We start from the raw sequence: 25,886 nt of genomic DNA on the forward strand, positions 1-25,886 counted from the left end.
GTATGTATGTATGCTGACACTGATCCCTGTGTATGTATATGTATGTGTAGGCTGGTACTGACCCGTGTGTGTGTAGACACTAACCTCTATGTGCCCAAATGGTGGAGGTAATAAAAATACTGTAAGAGGACTCATGTTGGTTGAGTCAACTAGTGTCAGTGATTACGTAAATTAGTGATGTTTTGCAACTGCATATGCTACCTATACACAAACCCTTTTGATGGCATGCTGCACTCAGCAAGTTTCCACCTGCCAATTCAGAACACCCCTCTAAGTGGCAATAGACATGCCCATAGGTAGAGTTAGACACGCCCTTTAGGCAGAACATGATGTCCCCTCAGCGGCACGACAAGTTAACTCTCATATCACCTAGGATCTACCTGTAACTAGTTTCCAAAAGTAGGCTAGTATGAATATAATAGTATTACTAAAGTGTTAAATAACTTGTGGGAACTGAATCACACATCTCTAGTTACAATGGACAACAGTTATTTACCTAAACATGTTGGTACAAATCCTGACCATTCTCCTGTGTTCTGGCACAATAGTGATTTTGATCCTTTTAATTCAAATCCCTCTGCACAGCTAAAGTTGCATATAGAGCTGTACAGGAATTTTCCATATGCATCAGAACAATGGATGTTTCCGTGCTCTGGTCTTTGTAGAGCCATGCATGATACAGCTGGAATCAAAGAAAGTAAATTGCAGTACAGTATGAATCACAATATAAATACAATCATAAAACATCATATATGTGACATAAATATTGTTAAATATTTCAAAGATTAAAAGATTTGAAAGTAAAAAAAAAAATACTATAGCATCTGTCTTCAGTTAATAACATTATAGCTTGAGTAGGAACTGTAAATTACCAATTCTTAAAACAGATTTGGGATGGCAATTTGTGAGTTAAAGTTAATACATAATTCCTAAAAATGAAAGTGTTATATTAACATGAGCCTAACTGAAATATATATATGTATATATATATATATATATATATATATATATATATATTAGTGATGAGCGGGTTCGGTTTCCGAGAAACCGAACCCACCCGAGCTTTAAATTTTTTTACACGGGTCCGAGCAGACTCGGATCCTTCCGCCTTGCTCGGCTAACCCGAGCGCGCCCGAACGTCATCATCCCGCTGTCAGATTCTCGCGAGATTCGGATTCTATATAAGCAGCCGCGCGTCGCCGCTATTTTCACACGTGCATTGAGATTGATAGGGAGAGGACGTGGCTGGCGTCCTCTCCGTTTATATAGTTTATTATTAATAGTATACTACACAGTTGATCTGATTGCTTAGCTTATTGTGGGGAGGATTGGGGACTGGGGAGCAGCTGTTAGGAGGAGTACAGTGCAGAGTTTTGCTAGTTTTTTATCCGTTCTCTGCCTGAAAAAAACGCTTCATACCATATCTGTGCTCAGTGTGCTGCATGATATATATCTGTGCTGAGTGCTAACACTGCCTAATTGTGGGGACTGGGGAGCAGTAATAGCAGGAGTACAGTGCACAGTTTTGCTGACAGTGACCACCAGTATACGTTTGTCTGCCTGAAAAACACTCCTGTGGTGGCTTTTTTTTATACTAGTTTAGCAGTCTGCTGACAGTGTCCACCAGGTCCATTATACTGTATATAGCAGTACGGTAGTCCACTGCTGTACCTACAGTACCTCTGTGTCGTCACTCGTCGTCCATAAGTATACTATAGTATCCATCCATCTACATTGTATACCTGTGGTGTCTTTTTTTTATACTGTAAACGCAGTCTGCTGACAGTGTCCACCAGGTCCATTATACTGTATATAGCAGTACGGTAGGCCACTGCTGTACCTACCTCTGTGTCGTCACTCATCGTCCATAAGTATACTATAGTATCCATCCATCTACATTGTATACCTGTGGTGTCTTTTTTTTATACTATAAACGCAGTCTGCTGACAGTGTCCACCAGGTCCATTATACTGTATATAGCAGTACGGTAGGCCACTGCTGTACCTACCTCTGTGTCATCACTCGTCATCCATAAGTATACTATAGTATCCATCCATCTACATTGTATACCTGTGGTGTCTTTTTTTTTTTATACTATTAACGCAGTCTGCTGACAGTGTCCACCAGGTCCATTATACTGTATATAGCAGTACGGTAGGCCACTGCTGTACCCTACCTCTGTGTCGTCACTCGTCGTCCATAAGTATACTATAGTATCCATCCATCTACATTGTATACCTGTGGTGTCTTTTTTTTTATACTATAAACGCAGTCTGCTGACAGTGTCCACCAACTCCATTATACTGTATATAGCAGTACGGTAGGCCACTGCTGTACCTACCTCTGTGTCGTCACTCGTCATCCATAAGTATACTATAGTATCCATCCATCTACATTGTATACCTGTGGTGTCTTTTTTTTTATACTATAAACGCAGTCTGCTGACAGTGTCCACCAGGTCCATTATACTGTATATAGCAGTACGGTAGGCCACTGCCGTACCTACCTCTGTGTCGTCACTCGTCGTCCATAAGTATACTATAGTATCCATCCATCTACATTGTATACCTGTGGTGTCTTTTTTTTTATACTGTAAATGCAGTCTGCTGACAGTGTCCACCAGGTCCATTATACTGTATATAGCAGTACGGTAGGCCACTGCTGTACCTACCTCTGTGTCGTCACTCGTCGTCCATAAGTATACTATAGTATCCATCCATCTACATTGTATACCTGTGGTGCCTTTTAGTTGTGCGCATTAAAATATGGAGAACAAAAATGTGGAGGTTAAAAAAATAGGGAAAGGTCAAGATCCACTTCCACCTCGTGCTGAAGCTGCTGCCACTAGTCATGGCCGAGACGATGAAATGCCATCAACGTTGTCTGCCAAGGCCGATGCCCAATGTCATAGTACAGAGCATGTAAAATCCAAAACACAAAAGATCAGTAAAATGACCCAAAAATCAAAATTAAAAGCGTCTGAGGAGAAGCGTAAACTTGCCAATATGCCATTTACGACACGGAGTGGCAAGGAACGGCTGAGGCCCTGGCCTATGTTCATGGCTAGTGGTTCAGCTTCACATGAGGATGGAAGCACTCATCCTCTCACTAGAAAAAAAGATAAGACTTGAGCTGGCAAAAGCACAGCAAAGAACTGTGCGTTCTTCGAAATCACAAATCCCCAAGGAGAGTCCAATTGTGTCGGTTGCGATGCCTGACCTTCCCAACACTGGACGGGAAGAGCTTGCGCCTTCCACCATTTGCACGCCCCCTGCAAGTGCTGGAAGGAGCACCCGCAGTCCAGTTCCTGATAGTCAAATTGAAGATGTCAGTGTTGAAGTACACCAGGATGAGGATATGGGTGTTGCTGGCGCTGGGGAAGAAATTGACAAGGAGGATTCTGATGGTGAGGTGGTTTGTTTAAGACAGGCACCCGGGGAGACACCTGTTGTCCGTGGGAGGAATATGGCTATTGACATGCCTGGTCAAAATACAAAAAAAAATCAGCTCTTCGGTGTGGAATTATTTCAACAGAAATGCGGACAACAGGTGTCAAGCCGTGTGTTGCCTTTGTCAAGCTGTAATAAGTAGGGGTAAGGACGTTTACCACCTCGGAACATCCTCCCTTATACGTCACCTGCAGTGCATTCATCATAAGTCAGTGACAAGTTCAAAAACGTTGGGCGACAGCGGAAGCAGTCCACTAACCAGTAAATCCCTTCCTCTTGTAACCAAGCTCCCGCAAACCACACCACCAACTCCCTCAGTGTCAATTTACTCCTTACCCAGGAATGCCAATAGTCCTGTAGGCCATGTCACTGGCAAGTCTGACGAGTCCTCTCCTGCCTGGGATTCCTCCGATGCATCCTTGAGTGTAACGCCTACTGCTGCTGGCGCTGCTGTTGTTGCTGCTGGGAGTCGATCGTCATCCCAGAGGGGAAGTCGGAAGACCACTTGTACTACTTCCAGTAAGCAATTGACTGTCCAACAGTCCTTTGCAAGGAAGATGAAATATCACAGCAGTCATCCTGCTGCAAAGCGGATAACTGAGGCCTTGGCAGCCTAGGCGGTGAGAAACGTGGTTCCGGTATCCATCGTTACTTCAGAGCCAACTATAGACTTGATTGAGGAACTGTGTCCCCGGTACCAAATACCATCTAGGTTCCATTTCTCTAGGCAGGCGATACCGAAAATGTACACAGACCTCAGAAAAAGAGTCACCAGTGTCCTAAAAAATGCAGTTGTACCCAATGTCCACTTAACCACGGACATGTGGAAAAGTGGAGCAGGGCAGACTCAGGACTACATGACTGTGACAGCCCACTGGGTAGATGTATTGCCTCCCGCTGCAAGAACAGCAACGGCGGCACCAGTAGCAGCATCTCGCAAACGCCAACTCGTTCCTAGGCAGGCTACGCTTTGTATCACCGCTTTCCAGAATACGCACACAGCTGAAAACCTCTTACGGCAACTGAGGAAGATCATCGCAGAATGGCTTACCCCAATTGGACTTTCCTGGGGATTTGTGGCATCGGACAACGCCAGCAATATTATGCGTGCATTACATCTGGGCAAATTCCAGAACGTCCCATGTTTTGCACATACCTTGAATTTGGTGGTGCAGAATTATTTAAAAAACGACAGGGGCGTGCAAGAGATGCTGTTGGTGGCCAGAAGAATTGCGGGCCACTTTCGGCGTACAGGCACCACGTACAGAAGACTGGAGCACCACCAAAAACACCTGAACCTGCCCTGCCATCATCTGAAGCAAGAGGTGGTAACGAGGTGGAATTCAACCCTCTATATGCTTCAGAGGATGGAGGAGCAGCAAAAGGCCATTCAAGCCTATACATCTGGCCACAATATAGGCAAAGGAGGTGGAATGCACCTGACTCAAGCGCAGTGGAGAATGATTTCAACGTTGTGCAAGGTTCTACAACCTTTTGAACTTGCCACACGTGAAGTCAGTTCAGACACTGCCAGCCTGAGTCAGGTCATTCCCCTCATCAGGCTTTTGCAGAAGAAGCTGGAGACATTGAAGGAGGAGCTAAAACAGAGCGATTCCGCTAGGCATGTGGGACTTGTGGATGGAGCCCTTCATTCGCTTAACCAGGATTCACGGGTGGTCAATCTGTTGAAATCAGAGCACTACATTTTGGCCACCGTGCTCGATCCTAGATTTAAAACCTACGTTGTATCTCTCTTTCCAGCAGACACAAGTCTGCAGAGGTTCAAAGACCTGCTGGTGAGAAAATTGTCAAGTCAAGCGGAACGTGACCCGTCAACATCTCCTCCTTCACATTCTCCCGCAACTGGGGGTGCGAGGAAAAGGCTACGAATTCCGAGCCCACCCGCTGGCGGTGATGCAGGGCAGTCTGGAGCGAGTGCTGACATCTGGTCCGGACTGAAGGACCTGCCAACGATTACTGACATGTCGTCTACTGTCACTGCATATGATTCTCTCACCATTGAAAGAATGGTGGAGGATTATATGAGTGACCGCATCCAAGTAGGCACGTCAGACAGTCCGTACGTATACTGGCAGGAAAAAGAGGCAATTTGGAGGCCCTTGCAGAAACTGGCTTTATTCTACCTAAGTTGCCCTCCCTCCAGTGTGTACTCCGAAAGAGTGTTTAGTGCCGCCGCTCACCTTGTCAGCAATCGGCGTACGAGGTTACTTCCAGAAAATGTGGAGAAGATGATGTTCATTAAAATTAATTATAATCAATTCCTCCGTGGAGACATTCACCAGCAGCAATTGCCTCCAGAAAGTACACAGGGACCTGAGATGGTGGATTCCAGTGGGGACGAATTAATAATCTGTGAGGAGGGGGATGTACACAGTGAAAGGGGTGATGAATCGGACGATGATGATGAGGTGGACATCTTGCCTCTGTAGAGCCAGTTTGTGCAAGGAGAGATTGATTGCTTCTTTTTTGGTGGGGGCCCAAACCAACCAGTCATTTCAGTCACAGTCGTGTGGCAGACACGATGGGTTTGTTAAAGTGTGCATGTCCTGTTTATACAACATAAGGGTGGGTGGGAGGGCCCAAGGACAATTCCATCTTGCACCTCTTTTTTCTTTCATTTTTCTTTGCGTCATGTGCTGTTTGGGGAGTATTTTTTTGAAGGGCCATCCTGCGTGACACTGCAGTGACACTCCTAGATGGGCCAGGTGTTTGTGTCGGCCACTTGGGTCGCTTAGCTTAGTCACACAGCTACCTCATTGCGCCTCTTTTTTTCTTTGCGTCATGTGCTGTTTGGGGAGTATTTTTTTGAAGGGCCATCCTGCGTGACACTGCAGTGCCACTCCTAGATGGGCCAGGTGTTTGTGTCGGCCACTTGGGTCGCTTATCTTAGTCACACAGCTACCTCATTGCGCCTCTTTTTTTCTTTGCGTCATGTGCTGTTTGGGGAGTATTTTTTTCAAGTGCCATCCTGTCTGACACTGCAGTGCCACTCCTAGATGGGCCAGGTGTTTGTGTCGGCCACTTGGGTGGCTTAGCTTAGTCACACAGCTACCTCGGTGCAAATTTTAGGACTAAAAATAATATTGTGAGGTGTAAGGTGTTCAGAATAGACTGAAAATTTGTGGAAATTATGGTTATTGAGGTTAATAATACTTTGGGATCAAAATGACCCCCAAATTCTATGATTTAAGCTGTTTTTTAGGGTTTTTTGAAAAAAACACCCGAATCCAAAACAGTCACACCCGAATCCGACAAAAAAATTTCGGTGAGGTTTTGCCAAAACGCGTCCGAATCCAAAACACGGCCGCGGAACCGAACCCAAAACCAAAACACAAAACCCGAAAAATGTCCGGTGCACATCACTAATATATGTATATATATATATATATATATATATATACAGACAATTATGATATAGCGCTGATTATTAGTAACAGGGTGATTATAATGTATATGTGTATAAATACACTTAGCGTGTGTCCATATATTTGAATCACTGCAGCTTTTCGTGGATGCTGCACATAAGCACTAGATCCTCATTGTATTAGTTGGACCGCAGCTCCCCTTTCAACAGTCCGAACTCCTCCGGAGAAAAAGATATCTGTCAATAGAGCAAATGTAGGGGGCGCTCCATAGTGCATAAAAGTTTTTATTTTAAAAGTATATACACACAAAGTGTTAAAATCCTATTGATAATATTCGTACCAGAAGGCAACCAGTGTGGGCTGGTTACCACGTGATTCAAAACAATTAATCGTTAGGTAGCAGGAACAAGTGTCAGGCGATCATACCGGATACCTCCACCCGTCGACGGCTGGTTTCCCCAGACTTCTCGGGCAGGAATCACTCACGTCCCCGACTCCTCGCTCAGCTGTACCAACGATCGTTTACGTCACCAGACTCCGCCCCAGGGGACGTGAGTGATTCCTGCCCGAGAAGTCTGGGGAAACCAGCCGTCGACGGGTGGAGGTATCCGGTATGATCGCCTGACACTTGTTCCTGCTACCTAACGATTAATTGTTTTGAATCACGTGGTAACCAGCCCACACTGGTTGCCTTCTGGTACGAATATTATCAATAGGATTTTAACACTTTGTGTGTATATACTTTTAAAATAAAAACTTTTATGCACTATGGAGCGCCCCCTACATTTGCTCTATTGACAGATATATATATATATATATATATATATATCTTAATACCCATGCTTCGCTACAGAATTTCAACTATTTCTGTGCTTATAACTTTAATTTTGAAGGACTACCTGGTAAACTAAGACCACCCATCCCCCAGCAAGGCAGCAGCCAGCAGCACCTGGAGGGAGCAGCCCAGAGATGGAGGGGATGCCCGCTGCTGGGAACCCCCCGGGATCACCCCCTCCCCTAGCTGGACACAGCAGACAGTGCAGGGTACACCAGTGAGGAGACATCTGCGTAACCCAGGAGCGGTGCCACCATGCCCCCCTGTGTCAGTGGCCTGTACAGTGACAGTAGTAGTTATAGCATCAGCAGTGCCGGGGATGTGGTCACAAGGAGCAGCGACCCTGGTGCGATTTATCATCGCTACCGCTGTAAAGCCGGGGCCGGAGCCGTATCACGCTGCTGTAGATCAGTTTAGTAGCAGAGCAGAGGGAGGATGATAAATGTGGAGAGCCTGGACTGGGTGGTTCTGTGTGAGAGCCTGTTGAGGTGGGTAAGTGTGGAAGCAGCAGCAGCAAGGCTGCCCCATCCCACACCCTTGGGCCCTGCACACACTGCTATCTGCGGTCATTGTTTCATCACCTGACCCGGGTGTAGTCTATGCGGGAGCTGTTCCCCCAGGGGTCACTATGTAATGGGCCTCCGGGCTATATACTTTTGAGTTTGATGCTTATAGCGCCAGCATAATTTGACACTAATGTCAATCATTTTGGACATTTTATTTTTCACCCCTTCTCACCCCCCATGCTGATGGGGGATGAACTTGGACTTAAACAGCATCGGGAGTGTCACTATTCATCTCCTCGACTCCGAAAACTATGGATTTTTACATGTCACCCCTTCCCACCTCTAAGGGTTCTAGGGGTGTCTTACCCCCACTGTATTTTTTTTCCCAATTGTAAGTGATGTGTACCAAGTTTGGTGTAAATTGCTCCAGGAATTCCAGAGTTATGCTGGAACATAAATACACACACCCATATATATGTGTGTGTATACTGTATATTGTCTGGATTGCATGGTATTCTGGACACTAGAGCCTAGATTAAAAGTGAGAGGCTGCCCTATAAAACTAATGCCTTTTTTATTTGTAATACTTCCATTATTATTTATTAGTAGTATTTTCAATAGCTTACCTATCTAATTTTTGTGGTATATAGAACATTCTAGCCAAATATATACTGTCCCACAACATTGCTTTGACTACCTGCACTAACAACATCTGCAGCCAATGGAGCCTTGTCTAGGTCTCATGTAAGTCTCTTTTGGCGTACCAGATGCAGAGTTGATATGGAGGTTTATGATACCACTTCATGTCATCATGGACACTATGCTGGAAATTTACTAAGGTCCGAATCCATTCGAGTTTGTCTTTTTTTTTCTAAGTGTCATCTCGGTAATTTACTAAACACAAATCTCGGCAGTGTTGGGGCTATTCATATTGAGATACACTGCCATCCACACAAATGCGATTCAATAGACCATTGGTCAAACACGGTTAGATTTTCACATACACCTCATACAACACAGGAATTTACTAAGAATTTGTATTCTCAATCACTGCCGACAATAGCCAAGTACTTTCGGAAAAGCATGGAATTTGTACAGAAATAGAACTTTTAAATAGAACTGCTTTTATCTGGTGTGTTTGGAGAATCATGCACAGATCAGTGCATGCTTCTTTGTGTACAAAATATATGAAAGAGTTAAAAGTAAAAAATAAAAATTGTGCGAGGTTCCCCCTCCTAAGCATAACCAGCTCCGGGCTCTTTGAGCCAGTCCAGTGGTTATACAACCAGCACTGTGCTCTTGGTCCAGTCCTGGTTTCAAAATTAGGGGGGGGGGGGGGGGGGGGGGGACAAAAGACATAGGGGTTCCCTGTATTTTTTAAACCAGCACCGGGCTCCACTAGCCAGGGACATAATGCCACAGGTGGGGGATACATTTATATTGGTCCCTGCAGCCGTGGAATTATCCCCCCTAATTAGTCACCACTGGCCAGGGCTCCCTGGGGGAGTGGGGACCCCCCTCTGGGCACCAAAGCCCAGCATCCCTGGGCAGTGGGTGCCGGGCTGATAGCCAAAAATATATATAAAAAAATAATGTCTTTAGCTGTGGAACTACAAGTCCCAGCAAGCCTACCCAACATGCTTGTACTTGGAGAACCACAAGTACCAGCATGTGGGGAATTAACGGGCCCACTGGTACCTGAAGTTCCACAACAAAATAAATACCCCAAAAAACCACAACACACACCGTGATAGTAAAAGTTTATTTATTTATGCAAACAGCACCGGACCAAGAGCCTAGTGTTTACTGTATAAATACTGGGGACCCCTATACATTTTCTCCCATGTATTTTAACAACCAGTACTATTTCAGTACTGTACACACTGATCTGGCCGGGCTTCATTGTGTTATGTCCAGCAGTGTTTTACTAATCTCTCCCATAAAACACTGCCAGCAATCTGAATGGCATCAACATCGGTGAGTGCAAATTGAAAAAACACAGTAGTTTAGTAATGAACGTATATTTTTCAAAAAAGTTGCACTCTCAAACCAGCCAGATTGATCTTGGCTGACATCGGCAAAAACGCGAATGATAGTAAATATACCCTTATGCAGATTCACCTGGAGATTATGAATGGCATCAACAATACCATTGTTAATTTCAAACAAGGAATTGTAGCATGAACAGAATATACAATATACACACACATTATACATAATTCAAGAATAAAAATTCTAAAGTAACAACCCAAAATAGCAAGGGAAACATATGTTCTGAGTCAAATATCAGCAATTCCACAACACTAAACCCATTCCTTGCACCTAGTCCATTACTGCCTAGCTTCATTGAGGCTGTGGAAATCTCATATCCATTACCTGGCATCTATTATTCAGTGAGGACTGGTAAAAATACAAACAGCTTAAATGAAGGCACAAAATCCATCACAAAATCTCCTCTCCTCCCTCCAGCCACCCCCATTGTGGTCCTTCTGCCCCACCATGGGGGATAAAGTGCACTGCCTCATCTTATCCCCTCCCCCCTCCGCTTGCCCACTAAACACAGCTCCCCCTTGCCTCTTCCACTCCCACTGCCCTACTGCATGCTCCCACCTTGCTCACCTCTTCAACTTTTCACTCCACCAGCATCTTTCCCTCACCTATCAAACATGCTCTTGTCTCACCAATCCTTAAAAAACCCACCCTTGACTCATCCACACCCACTAGCTACCGCCCCATTTCTGTTCTCCTATTAACCTCCAATTTACTTAAGCGGCTTGCCTACAGCAGTCTCACCAGCTACGTCTCTGATAACTCCATCCTTGATCCTCTCCAATGTGGCTTTCGCCCACTGCACTCCACTGAATCTGCACTGGCCAAAGGGGGTAATTCAGATCTGATTGCAGCAGCAAATTTGCTAGTTTATGGGCAAAACCATGTGCACTGCATGTGGGGCAGATATAACATTTGCATAGAGTTAGATTTGGGTGGGTTATTTTGTTTCTGTGCAGGGTAAATACTGACTGATTTATTTTTACACTGCAATTTAGATTTCAGTTTGAACAAACCCCACCCAAATCTAACTCTGCAAATGTTAAATCTGCCCCCCCCCTGCAGTGCACATGGTTTTGCCCATTAGCTAACAAATTTGCTGTTGCGATCAGATCTGAATTAGACCCAAAGTTGCCAATAACATGCTTTAAACTAAATCCAAGGACTACTTCTCTTTGATCATCCTTCTGGACCTCTCTGTAACCTTCAACACCATGGATCACCCTCTCCTACTCAGCACCCTTCAGTCCATTGGCCTCTCTAGCAACATCAATGCCTAGTTCACCTCTTACCTAACCAACCGCTCATTTTCTGTCTCTGCCTTCAAATCAACTGCCCCCTGCTCTTCTGTCTGTACACCTGTTTCCTGAGAAAACTCATCAGTTCCTTTGGCCTCCAATACCACCCTTCAATGTCAATGACACCCAACTATACCACTCATCTACCTCCTGTATTCTGTCTGGTATCCAGCTGCCTCTCTGTCATCTCCTCCTGGACGTCCAAGCGCTCTCTGAAGCTCAACATGGCCAAAACCAAATTCATTTTCATCCCCCCATCCAGAATCTCCCCCCCCCCCCCCTTCCCAATCTGTCCATCTCTGTTGACAACACCATCCTCTCCCATGTTACCCATCTCGGCTGCCTGGGTGCCACTTTTGACAAATCTCTATCTTTCAATCCCCCATATTTAATCTCTTGCTTTTTTTTGGCAGTTTCAGCTCTGCAACATCGCTCGCATCAGGCCATTCTTCTCCCAGGATGCTAATAGACTGATTCTCCACTTACTGATAATTTCTTGGCTCGACTACTGCAACCTTCTCCTCACTGGCCTCTCCTGTTCCCATCTCACTCCCCTTCAATCTGTTCTCAATGCTGCAGCTAAACGTATCTTCCTCTCCCACTGCTCCACATCTGCCATGCCTCTGCTATAACCTGTAGTGGCTCCCCTACTCCTACTCCTCACCATCACATCTAAGGCCCCCTCTAACTCCACTGCTCCCTACCAGGGGTGTATCTAGTGGTCTGAACGCCCCTGGCAAAGTAAAGAACTGGTGCCCCCCACCTCCCCCACCCAGGAACACAGAGGAGGGAGTTACAGATAGGCTGAGGTCAGGGACACTGAGGGAGAATTACAGAGAGGGTGTGGGTAGGGACAATGAGGTGGAGGGCTTACAGGGAGGCTGAGGTAAGGGACACTGAGGGGCAATTACAGGGAGGGTGTGGGCAGGGACACTGAGGGGGAATTACGGGGAGGGTACAGGCAGGGACACTGAGGTGGAATTACAGAAGGGTGTGGGCAGGGACACTGAGCGGGGTGGAGTCACAGGAAGATGGAGGTCAGGGACACTAAGGGGGAATTACAGGGTGAGTTTGAGTAGGGAAAATGAGAGGAAGGGGCTACAGGGAGGCTGAGGTCAGGGATTCTGAGGGGCAAATACAGGGAGGGTGTGGGAAGGGACACTGAGAGGGGAGTCACAGGGAAGCTGAGGTCAGGAACACTGAGGGAGAATTACATGGAGGGTGCAGGCAGGGACACTGAGAAGGAGTTACAAGGGGTGTGCAGGCAGGGACACTGAGATGGAATTATGGGAAGGGTGCAGGCAGGAACACTGAGGAGCAGTGCTGTAACTAGACATTTTAGCGCCGTGTGCAAGAAACAGCCTCAGCGCCCCCCCCCCCCCCCACCACCACCATATTTAAAATAGGGACAGTGAGCCAAAACTATAGGGGTGCGCCAAAACTATAGGGGTGTGGCTTTATGTGTTAGGGGCGTGGCAACGAAATAATACCAATTCATATTACACTGCACAGTGGTCTCCATTAATCAAATGACGCCACTTACACACATTACTCCAGGTAGAGCCCTTATTACACATTACGGTAGGCGGAGCTCCCTTTTACACATTACGGCAGGCACAGCTCTCTTTTACACATTATGGCAGGCAGAGCTCCCTTTTACACATTACGGCAGGCACAGCTCTCTTTTACACATTATGGCAGGCAGAGCTCCCTTTTACACATTACGGCAGGCAGAGCTCCCTTTTACACATTACGGGGATAATTCCGAGTTGATTGCAGTATCAAATTTGTTAGCAGTTGGGCAAAACCATTTGCACTGCAGGTGTGGCAGATATAACATTTGCAGGGAGAGTTAGATTTGGGTGGGGTGTGTTCAAACTGAAATCTAAATTACAGTGTAAAAATAAAGCAGTCAGTATTTACCTTGCACATAAACAGAATAACCCACCCAAATCTAACTCTCTCTGCAAATGTTATATGTTGCACACCTGTAGTGCACATGGTTTTGCCCAACTGCTAACAAATTAGCAACTTGGAATTACCCCCTACATGTGGTTCTCTGTCCTATGTCATTCTACCCCCTGGCATGGGTGGCACTGCCGGGCAGCGCCCCCCTCTTGGCCGGCGCCCCTGGCAAGTGCCATCCTGGCCAATAGGAAGATACACCCCTGCTCCCTACATCTCCAATCTCATCTCCCTTCATACTCCCTCCCGCCCACTTCAGTCAGCTAATTACAGTCACCTCTCCTGACTGATTACTACATCTTACACTCAAATCCAAGATTTCTCCTGTGCTGCCCTCAACACTGGAACGAGCTCTCTTGCTCTATTAGACTTTATGAACCCTGCAAAGCTTCAAACAGGCACTAAAAACTAGAGATAAGCGGGTTCGGTTCTCAGAAAACTGAACCCCCCGAACCTAGGGGATCCAGGGCGATGCGAGCCACAGCTTAGATCTCCCTGCCTGCCCCAGATCCCCAATCGAGGTAAAACCTCAGGATCCCGCTGCCAGATCCTAAGGTTTTGCATTCAACGGGCTGACAGCTGATTGGCTGAGAGAGCAGTCTGTCACTGCCAATTAGCATGTCCCCATGAGTATAATGGGGCAAGATAGATGCTCCCCATCGCATGCGCCGCAGCCCGCATTGCCGACACCGCACTGCTGATACAGCCACCTGCACCCCTGCCGACACTGCAGGCCCTTCTGCACTGAGGACACCTCTGGCACTCCCGCATTGCCGACACTGCTGGCACCCCTGCACTGCCTACACTGCTGGCGCCACTGCATTGAGGACACCGCTGGCACTATTGACCACTGCACTGCCGACACCAACGCACTGAGGACACCGCTGATGCCCCTGCACTGAGGACACCGCTGGCACCCCTGCACCATGGACACTACCAGCACCAGGAACGTGCGGTGAGCGGCACCTCTGCACTGAGTACACCGCTGACACCCCTGCACTGCCAACACTGCCGGCACCACTACACTGAGGATACCGCTGGCACCCTTTCACTGTCGCCACTGTCTGCACCACCGCACTGAGGACACCACTGACACCCCTGCACTGCTGACACTACCACACTAAGGACACCGCTGGCACCCCTGGGCTGCCGACACTGCCGTCACCACCGCACTGAGGATATTACTGGCACCCCTGCACTGCCAAAACTGATGGCACCACCGCACTGCTGGCACCACCACCCTGAGGACACCACTGTATTTTGCGATGTACCTGACCTTGCACTGTCACCAACCCTCACTTTATGTGACATGCACTGTATTCAATCCGCACTCTGACTTACACTGTATCCGACCCAAACTGTATCCCGCACTGTATCCAACCTGCACTGTATTTCACACTGTATCCAACCTTGCACTGTAGCCAACGTAAACTATATCCAACCTGCACTCCAACCTGCACTGTATATTGTACTGTATCAGACCTTGCACTGTAATCAATGTGCACTATATGCAACCCGCACTCCGACCCACACTGTATCCGACCCACACTGTATGCGATCTGCACTATATACAACCCGCAATGAATTCCACCTACACTGTATCTGATCTGCCCTGTATCCACTTGCACTGTATCTGACCCACACAGCACACAGTAACCTGCATTGTATCCCACCTGCTTTGTATACAACCTGCACTGTAACCCGCACTGTGTCTGACCCACACTATATCTGACCAGCACTGTAATATTTAACTGTGTGTCCCAAAGTATTCCGCACTGTACTACACAGGAAGGCTGATTGATCGAGGCTTTACATGGGCACAGTGCCAGTTATCAGTGACCCAGGGCCCCCCAGGAGGGAGGTATAGACTGGGCACTGAGAATAGGCATGTGCTGGGGGCATGTGCACTTGTGTAGGGGGCATCAATGTCTGCTGTTGCTTATTTACACATGGTTTTGTTTTTTTCTTTGCTATTTGGTAACTACTTTAGATCAATTATATTGTACACACGATTCTCAGGAAATTTGTGTTGGATTGTTTTCTGTTGATAGTACTTGTGAGTTGGTTTGATTGGTTATTGCTAATACAGTACTAATTTGTAAATTACTGCCGTGTGTTTGTGCCGCTGATCTGTTGCTTAGTTTAGCCAGCCAGGCTTTGGCCTATGTTGGTGAACAATATTGTGAGCAGCGAGGTGGTCAAAATTGAATGGAAATGAGTGGAAAGGAATGTTATTGAGGTTAATACTGCAGGAACAAAAAAAACAAAAAAACAAATTCTGCAATTTTAGCCGTTTTTATTTAAATATTCCAGATCCAAAACCCGAAGGGGTGGTTTTGGCAAACCAGTCCAATCCAAAAAACGAAAGGAGATCCAGCTCCAAAATACAAAAAGTGTCCGTTGCACATCTACTAAAAACCCACCTGTTCAAAACGGACCTTTCCATCACATAAACATATCACCACATAAGCTCACCCTACCCTCCTGCCTAAGCCATCTCTACTTCTCTTACCTCCTGCCCTCAGGTTTCCATTCACGTCTCATGTCAACTGCCTGTCTGCCCCTTCCCCTTAGAACAGTGGTTCCCAAACTTTTTTGAATCACGGCGCCCTAGAACATCTCATGGCACCCCTAGTCTAAAAGCCCATACACACTAGGCAACTTTGGCTTCAAAATAGTTCTTTTTGAACAATTTTGAAGGCAAAGTCTACTAGTGTGTGCAACCCTCACTTGCAATGAAAGGGGTGTCTAAAAGTGTGCCTCCACCCAAGCTAATTATTATTACTATCAGGCTGCTTGGGTAGCCCAATATATTGAAAGTAATAATGTACCCTAGATTTTACACCAATAAATATAACATTACTTAAATGGATAATATACCTGTTCTTCTCTGAAGATCTCCTGAGATGGTTTCCGAAAGAGTCAACCAAATGGTAAGTATATTATTCTAATACAGCTAATTCGCCATGCTTTCTACACTTTCATATTAACAGAAAGGCACATATTATAGTCCTAACATCCACTAAACCTTCATAACACCTATACATATAAATAATGCATGCATTAGCTGAAAAATGCGCAAGTTGGGGCCCATGAAGTCAGTGGTAAAAAGTGGGGATAATACTATAGATAATTATAATAGAAAGTTCTTTCGTTTTACTGAGTCTAATCCTGGCTTTCACCTAGTAGTAATAAACTCCTCTCTCTTGGCTGTGTAACAGTTCCCTCGAAAGTTAAAATTGTGTCACAGTAGGATTCAATCACATTACTTTGTATCCAGTAGCTGCCAGCTGCATGTAGCCAAACAGAATATCTCCTCAGTATGTTGATAGTAAATATGCTGACCTTGAGTGGATTATTCTAAATTCATTTATATCCAGACTGATCAGTCCATTAACTGACGGTCTTTCCTCTTACTGACTGAAGTCCATTTTGTATATTCCGTAATAATTTATAACATCAGTGTCTCTCTTTCCCCATATATATATATATATATATATATATATATATCTCCGTATGCCGAGCATATCTTATTTGTGATATCAAACAGTCTGAAATTATATACAACTGTCCTTAGTCCTGCTCAGCTGTATGAGAAACCTCATCTCCCTTTAGTATATAAACATACACAATTATGATCTCCATTTCTGTGACAGCTGTTAATAAATGCAGTACAAATCCCACCCTTCCTTCTTCAGACACTTAATTTAAGTCAGCTACTGAGATATAGTGCTACATCATATGCATACTGGCTTGGTGATAAATCATAATCCTTTCTCCTCATTGCATCCTGTAACTTGAGGTAAACAGTCATCAACTTTCCCCTTTGCCTAGTCTATAGAGTCCCTTAAAAGTACCTCGGGACTATAATAAGTTTGCCTGTAGTTTCGTAACCACGTCAAAGCTCCCAATTTACTATGGATTGCCAGGTTTCTGTCTACCAATGGGCGGGTTTATGCTAATCTTAGTCTCATAGTGGAGTAAGGTGGAAGGTACTGTGTAATGCAGATTAGCTGTCTCACCCCTCCTTCTGGCTTTGGTTCCTGCAGTCTGGCCACTCCCTCGATTCTCTGACTGGCTGCTCACTGGAGACCTCTTGGTAGTAAGGCCACTCCCCCGACTCTCTGACTGGCTGCTCACCGGAGACCTCTCAGTAGGATGGCCACTCCCCTGACTCTCTGGTTGACTGCTTACTGTAAACCTGTCCAGCTTACACTCTTCTGGACGGCCCTTCCTTATCCAGTATCCTATCACCTGCCTTGTGGTTGGGTATTGGGGCTCCCCTGGCTATGGGTCAGCACTGTGAGCAGCAGCCTCTCGCCGCAATTACAGCTCTGAGCGGTAAGAGATGGCGCCGCTCACCAGCGGGAGCTCAGCTTCCTATACCCCCACGGCCTCTGGTGACTGGCCTTAAATACCCTGCACTGGCTCTCCCTCTATCTCCGCAGCCGCCGCTGTGTTTACAGCTCGCTCTTTCGCTCAGCTGTGGCTTAAAGAGTAGAGGTGCGCACTGGTCAGGGGGAACTGCAGACTGACTCCCCGCCGGCCGAGAGTGTCTTTTATACACTCTCCGTTACCTGCCGCGCGGGTCCCCTTCTGCACACGGCCCTCTTCCTTCCACCGGCGTGCGGTCTCCTCTGCACACGGCTCTCACCTTCCACCGGCACGCGGTCCCCTCTGCACACAGCTCTCACCTTTCACCGGCGCGTGGGTCCCCTATTCCAAGACCCTCTAATATCGGCACATGGACACTGACACTGACGCTGGCTAGCCACAACTACACTATTAACCATGCTGCCCTCATGGTCCTCTATGTGCAGAATAAATCAAATAAAATGAACAATATATCTATACTTTTCACACTTTACCACTTCCCATATTATATATATATATATATATATATATATATATATATATACATACATGATCAGGCATACAGTATATCATTTACTTAAATAAATTAATACATACAAATAGTCACTCCAATATTAATAAATTTACTATCAACTTTACATGTACAGAACAATTCATATAACAATTCATATTCATGTTTCTGTTAGTAGTTTCCCCTGATGCCAGACCAGGATACGGAATGGGAAGCCCCAGCGATACTTGATATTGTGCTGGGAGAGCAGGGAAGTGATGGGCTTAAAGTCCCTACGCTTGGCCAGGGTGAGGGGGGATAGGTCTTGGAAGATCTGTAGGGAGACATTTTGGAAAGTCACAGACCTCAATCGCCGTGCTTCCCTCATGACGGACTCTTTCGTGGTGAAGTAGTGCATTTGGAGAATGACGTCTCTAGGCTGAGAAGAGTCTTGGGAGCGGGGCCGCAGAGCTCGTGTGCTCGGTCCAGGAGTAGGTGGTCTTCGGGGGTATCAGGTGACAGGAAGGTGAAAAGGCGCTTGAGGTAAAGTTCAAGGTGGGCCGCTTCAACGTCTTCTGGAATGCCCCGAATCCTTAGATTATTCCTCCTCGCTCTATTATCCTGGTCCTCATGCTCCTCCTGCAGCCGGACAACATCCTGTCGGAGTTGGTGGAAGTCAGTATCGACAGTTTGATGGAACGTCACCAGCTCCTCCACTCACCGCTTGAGTTGGTCCGTTCTGGAGCCAATTTCGGCAATATCAGACTTCAGGGAGTGGAGAGCTTGAACGGAGGTCTTGACATCCTGCATCTCCTTGAGGAGGGAGAGGAAGTCTCTGTGGGTAAGAGGCGTGAGATCGTCGTCATCGGGGTCAGAGTCGGGGGTACCCTGAGGGTGGTCGGGAACGTCAGACTTATTCTTGGCAGGGGTGCTCTTTTTGGTAAGGAATGGTGTGAGGTCCAATCCCTGTTGTTTTTTGCCACCTCTAGGCATCTTGCACGGTTGAGAAGGAGGGTAGACAGCTGGAAAGGGGGTAGATATGGCGCTCCAGTAGTGTGGCTCAGGCCCAGGGGGGGTAAGGCGGGAGCATTAGAGAGATATCATAGCGCGGCCAACAATGCAGCGTGGGTGAGGCAGGGCCGAGCGGCCCCGTTGGCCGGGAGGGCCCACGCAGTCCCAGAGGGGAGACCGCCAGTCAGAAATCACTGGAGATGGGCTGGCGCAATCTGCCCGTTAGCCCACACGCAGGGTCTGGGAGGAGGGAGCCCGGCCACGGACCAGCCAGTGACCGGGCGGTGCCAACCTCCAGGAAGCGAGGAGGGGTAAGAGGTCCTGGCAGCGGAGAATGTCGTCCCAGGCGCCGGGAGAGGCAGGGGGCCGCAGTTAGAGCCGGCGTTAGAAAGGTCGGAGGGCCGCTGAGGTGTGGGCTCCAAGAGGCCCCAGAAGGAGAGCCAACACTGGGGGCCCGAGGCCAGGTGAGATGCAGGCTCTGCGGGGTCACTAAAGGGGGGCCACCAGCACGGGGACCCGGGCCTGCCGGGCCGCCGATAGTATACCGGGCACCGGAGCGCTCCGAGGGCTCATCCAGCAGGGCCAGGGAGGGTGGACAAGAAGGCCCAGGGCAGAGGCAGGCTGGTGCTACCCGCTAGCCTCCACCGTAGGGCGGGTGTCCTATCATCTATAGCTCTCCCCCCAGCCGCTCGGTGCCCCCGGCCCTCACCTCCACTCCGGCGGCGTCGGGTCCTGGCTTCCGGCTGTAGGACGGAGGTCCGCGGCGTCAGCGATGCTGCACTTCGGGTGGGAGTGGATGCAGGGGAGCTCCGGAGCAGCTCGGAGGGACCAGGCTGGAAGTAGGCGGCGGGGTCCGCCCTGTGAGGCACCGCTCGGCACCCCGGGACCGGAAGCAGGAGCTGTGTCTTGGCTCTCGGCGCCAGGAGAGGTCCCGGCTTCACTGAGACCTGCAGGCCGCAAACCGCACAGACACAGGAGGTGTCTGCCAGCTCCGCGGACCTTGCAGGTCAGGGCAGGGGGACCCCAGGAGCAAGGATGGTGGGCTGTGGGGGGTCCCAGGTGAACAGCAGGGTGCGAGAAGGGCAAGTTTCAGAGGCCCGGGCAGGAGCTCCAGCTCCACACGTCTTGCTGCCTCAGAAGCCAGGCCACGCCCCCCATATTCATGTTACATATGTATGGGCTAGCGACAAACGACTGGCGATGATGCGCAATCCCGCATCATCGCCAGCGAGTTGCTCCATCCGGCTGGTTTGACCAGCATGTTTGAAGATGATGGTTCCTTTTCCAGCCATCACTCAGTGTGTACGGCCGCGAGCGATGATGGCTGGAAGAAGAATCATCTGCCCGGTGGACCCGCCCTGCTCTCACCAGATGTCCCACCTACTCCAGCGCCGCAGTCCCGCCTGTTCAGCCTGATCCCTCCAGCCTGTGACCGCATAGAGACAAAGCGGCACGGATCAGTAAAGTGAGTCGCTGGCACTGCTTGAAGTTGTGTCCCTGTGTTATATACATTGCTGGCATAGGCCAGCAATGTATATACAGTACTACTGCCCACCAATGTTTATTTAATGATTTTTTATTTAATCCAGTAATATATACATTGCTGGCACAGGCCAGCAATGTATATATTACTGGCACCACTGGCCACCAATGTTAATGTAGAATATCTACATAATATATAAATTGTAGGCCTCATTTATACACATTACGGCAGCAGTCCCCCTTTTTACATGGCAGCAGTCCCCCTTTTTACAATGGCCCATGCTCCCACCCTTGGAATTCAAACCCAGCCCATTATGTAAATAGCCTTTCTAATGAAAGATTTTCAGCAAAGTCTTTCGCCTCCTGAAAATCTCTCGCTGTTTGGAAAATAGCTCAGTGTGTATGTACTACTTTGGGTGAAAGATATACCTTTCACAGATGTTGTCAAAGTCTTTTGAAATGAAAATCTCCTAGTGTGTATGGGCCTTAAAGTTTTCTTATTGAGAAATTTAGAAAGAAATATTAAATTAAGTAAAGGTGCATACACATTGGACGTTTTTGCCCAGCGTGTATGCACAGCGATGATCGCTGACATCGCTGGGCTGAAAATCGCTCAGTGCATACACACTGAGCGATTTTCCCCTCTGTCCAGCGATGTCAGCAGGGTGAGCGGCTTTCGATAGCAGGACGCTATGGAAAGCCCCTCACCCCACCATTCATCTACTGGTAATACCAGTAGATGAATGGCGGCTGCCGGCGATGAAGCAGGGGCGCGCATCGGCGCTCACTGCTTGTGCATACACACTGGGCGGTTTTGAGCTGAAAGCAGCTCAACACACCAAAAGTGAGCTGCTTTCAGCTCAAAATCGCCCAGTGTGTATGGGCCTTACGTTGCCTTTATATGGGACAAGATTTGTTTCTTTTTGTCCACAGCACTGGTTTTGCCTATTACATTGGCCATAACTAATTTGATTTGTTCCCGAGCCACCAATCCAAGGCACCTCTGCAAGTGCCCTGATGCACCCCGGGGTGCCTAGGCACAGTTTGGGAACCACTGCCTTAGCTTGTAAGCTCCTAGGAGCTTCCCCTTAGATTGTAACCTCCTAGGAGCAGGGTCCTGTTCTCACAGACATCTTCTCTTGCACATAAACTATAGCCCTCACCCACTCCATGGCCTTATAGCACTGTGCTCCGCTCGCTCATAGCCTGTCATCTCTCGCAGCTGCTCTAATCTACTAGCTGCTCTGTAACTATGGAATACAGGTGCCAACTTATGTCGAATAACTCCCCCGCATCACCCGTTTCCCAGCCGTATTGTGTACTGAGAACTGTGGTTTTAATTGTTACGTATGTACTGCTATTATCTGTTTAATATACTGTTCTGTTCACCCTGTACAGTCTTAATGCTTGCTATATTTAAGGTGCTGTAAACCACTTGTGGCACCCTATAAATAAAGTGTAATATTATCAATAATAATAGTAATACGAGACTGGGTTTACAGTATATGGGTCTGATTCTGTATTGCATACTGCTGCGGCTACTTTAGCATCTGCTTCTATATGTAAATGCTAGTATGATAATGATACCCCACAGTCCCAAGGTATTCCTTTCCTTGGTCTGTGAGCTGCACTGCTGCAGGATACGAGTCCCCACAATCCTCTGTGGTGCAAAAAAATGACAGTTGGAGAGAGGATACCTGAGTGTCAGAACGGTCAGCAGGCTGAGAAGCTCTCTGTGATCCTGAGGCAGCAGTTGACTGAAATGGCAGTGATAAACTTGGAGCTTGAAAACCATTGGAGGTTGACAGAAAAGCAGCTCCAGAGCATACATTTATGTATAGCGATGTGCTCGCATTTAAGTGCAGGGGGGACCAGGCATGCGGGGCGGCCTTCCCCGGTACCTGGTGGCTAGAGATAAGTTGTAGTTTTGCAATACCTTGCAAAACTACAACTCATGCTGAATTAGGCCCTAAGAGCAATATGGTGTTCCAAGCTGCAGTCTGGCTAGTCTAAAGACATTCCTATTAGTGTTTAGTGCCTCAGAGTACTGCAACGCACAGTCCCAAAATGACACAGTGCCCCTGGCATCCTACTGAATTTTGACAGTTATGAATATTAACAATAGCAAGTGCTTCCAAGTTCACTTCCCACACCCCCTTCCTACGGTATCCTGCAAAATGATACTATGCCCTTTGCCTCCTTTACTGACCATTATAAAACTTAATATTTACTTAATTCACTTCCCACACCCTCCTGTGTTCTGTGTGAAATGGCACCTGAATCACAAGGGAGGGACTTTGAAGCAATCCAAAACACAAAAGATCTGACACCGGCAAGATGACATTTTGCCTCATTTTGGGATACTAGCCTGACAGGAAGACCTGAGCTGGGACTCTGATCTACTCTCAATTAGAGATGAGCGGGTTCGGTTCCTCGGAATCCAAACTCCCCCGAACTTCACCCATTTTACACGGTTCCGAGGCAGACTCGAATCTTCCCGCCTTGCTCGGTTAACCCGAGCGCGCCAGAACTTCATCATCCCGCTGTCGTATTCTTGCGAGATTCGTATTCTATATAAGGAGCCGCGCGTCGCCGCCATTTTCACTCGTGCATTGGAGATGATAGGGAGAGGACGTGCAGCGTTCTCTCAGTTGTGTTCAGTGTGCTGCAAATATCTGTGCTCAGTGTGCTGAAAATATCTACGTTCTCTGCCTGAAAAACGCTCCATATCTGTGCTCAGTGTGCTGCAAATATTTGTGCTCAGTGTGCTTTATTGTGGGGACTGGGGACCACCAGTATTATATAGTAGGCGGACAGTGCAGAGTTTTGCTGACCAGTGACCACCAGTATTATACATTCTCTGCCTGAAAAATGCTCCATATCTGTGCTGCATTGTAGTATATAGTAGTAGGACAGTGCAGAATTTTGCTGACCAGTGACCACCAGTATTATATCAGTATGGTACAGTAGTCCACTGCTCTACCTACCTCTGTGTCGTCAAGTTTACTATCCATCCATACCTGTGGTGCATTTTAGTTGTTGTGCGCAGTATATATAGTAGGAGGACAGTGCATAATTTTGCTGACCACCAGTATATAATATATAGCAGTACGGTACAGTAGGCCACTGCTCTATCTACCTCTGTGTCGTCAAGTATACTATCCATCCATACCTGTGGTGCATTTAAGTTGTTATGCGCAGTAGTAGGAGGACAGTGCATAATTTTGCTGACCACCAGTATATAATATATAGCAGTACGATACAGTAGGCCACTGCTCTACCTACCTCTGTGTCGTCAAGTATACTATCCATCCATACCTGTGGTGCATTTTAGTTGTTGTGTGCAGTAGTAGGAGGACAGTGCATAATTTTGCTGACCACCAGTATATAATATATAGCAGTACGATACAGTAGGCCACTGCTCTACCTACCTCTGTGTCGTCAAGTATACTATCCATCCATACCTGTGGTGCATTTTAGTTGTTGTGTGCAGTAGTAGGAGGACAGTGCATAATTTTGCTGACCACCAGTATATAATATATAGCAGTATGGTACAGTAGGCCACTGCTCTACCTACCTCTGTGTCATCAAGTATACTATCCATTCATACCTGTGGTGCATTTTTGTTGTTCTGCGCAGTAGTAGGAGGATAGTGCATAATATTGCTGACCACCAGTATATAATATAAAGCAGTATGGTACAGTAGGCCACTGCTCTACCTACCTCTGTGTCGTCAAGTATACTATCCATCCATACCTGTGGTGCATTTTAGTTGTGCGCAGTATATATAGTAGGAGGACAGTGCATAATTTTGCTGACCACCAGTACATAATATATAGCAGTACGGTACAGTAGGCCATTGCTATTGATATATTACTGGCATATAATTCCACACATTAAAAAATGGAGAACAAAAATGTGGAGGGTAAAATAGGGAAAGATCAAGATCTACTTCCACCTCGTGCTGAAGCTGCTGCCACTAGTCATGGCCAAGATGATGAAATGCCATCAACGTCGTCTGCCAAGGCCAATGCCCAATGTCATAGTAGAGAGCATGTAAAATCCAAAAAACAAAAGTTCAGTAAAATGACCCAAAAATCAAAATTAAAAGCATCTGATGTGAAGCGTAAACTTGCCAATATGCCATTTATGACACGGAGTGGCAAGGAACGGCTGAGGTCCTGTCCTATGTTCATGGCTAGTGGTTCAGCTTCACATGAGGATGGAAGCAATCATCCTCTCGCTAGAAAAATGAAAAGACTTAAGCTGGCAAAAGCACAGCAAAGAACTGTGCGTTCTTCTAAATCACAATTCCCCAATGAGAGTCCAATTGTGTCGGTTGACCTTCCCAACACTGGACGGGAAGAGGTGGCGCCTTCCACCATTTGCACGCCCCCTGCAAGTGCTGGAAGGAGCACCCGCAGTCCAGTTCCTGATAGTCAAATTGAAGATGTCACTGTTGAAGTACACCAGGATGAGGATATGGGTGTTGCTGGCGCTGAGGAGGAAATTGACAAGGAGGATTCTGATGGTGAGGTGGTCTGTTTAAGTCAGGCACCCGGGGAGACACCTGTTGTCCGTGGGATGAATGTGGCCATTGACATGCCTGGTCAAATTACAAAAAAAATCACCTCTTCGGTGTGGAATTATTTTAACAAAAATGCGGACAATAGGTGTCAAAGCCGTGTGTTGCCTTTGTCAAGCTGTAATAAGTAGGGGTAAGGACGTTAACCACCTAGGAACATCCTGCCTTATACGTCACCTGGAGCATATTCATCAGAAGTAATTGACAAGTTCAAAAACTTTGGGTGACAGCGGAAGCAGTCCACTGACCACTAAATCCCTTCCTCTTGTAACCAAGCTCCTGCAAACCACACCACCAACTCCCTCAGTGTCAATTTCCTCCTTAGACAGGAAAGCCAATTGTCCTGCAGGCCATGTCACTGTCAAGTCTGATAACTCAGGTCTTGGCAGCTTCGGTGGTGTTAAACGTGTGTCCGGTATCCAGCGTTAATTGACAGGGAACTAGGGAATTGCTTGA

At 47.1% G+C, this 25,886-nt stretch overlaps 1 protein-coding gene across 1 annotated transcript in view; it reads right to left on the reverse strand.

The window, feature by feature from the left end:
• The window catches only part of LOC134957991 (E-selectin-like), a 357,129-nt gene that overhangs the window by 67,434 nt on the left and 263,809 nt on the right, over positions 1-25,886 (reverse strand). Inside the window, exon 7 of the mRNA XM_063940282.1 lies at positions 497-682. Within this exon, the coding sequence (XP_063796352.1) occupies positions 497-682 (186 nt within the window). The remainder of the gene's footprint in view (positions 1-496; positions 683-25,886) is intronic.

Source organism: Pseudophryne corroboree, chromosome 9 (genome assembly GCF_028390025.1).
Source record: "Pseudophryne corroboree isolate aPseCor3 chromosome 9, aPseCor3.hap2, whole genome shotgun sequence".
Lineage (NCBI taxonomy): Eukaryota > Metazoa > Chordata > Amphibia > Anura > Myobatrachidae > Pseudophryne > Pseudophryne corroboree.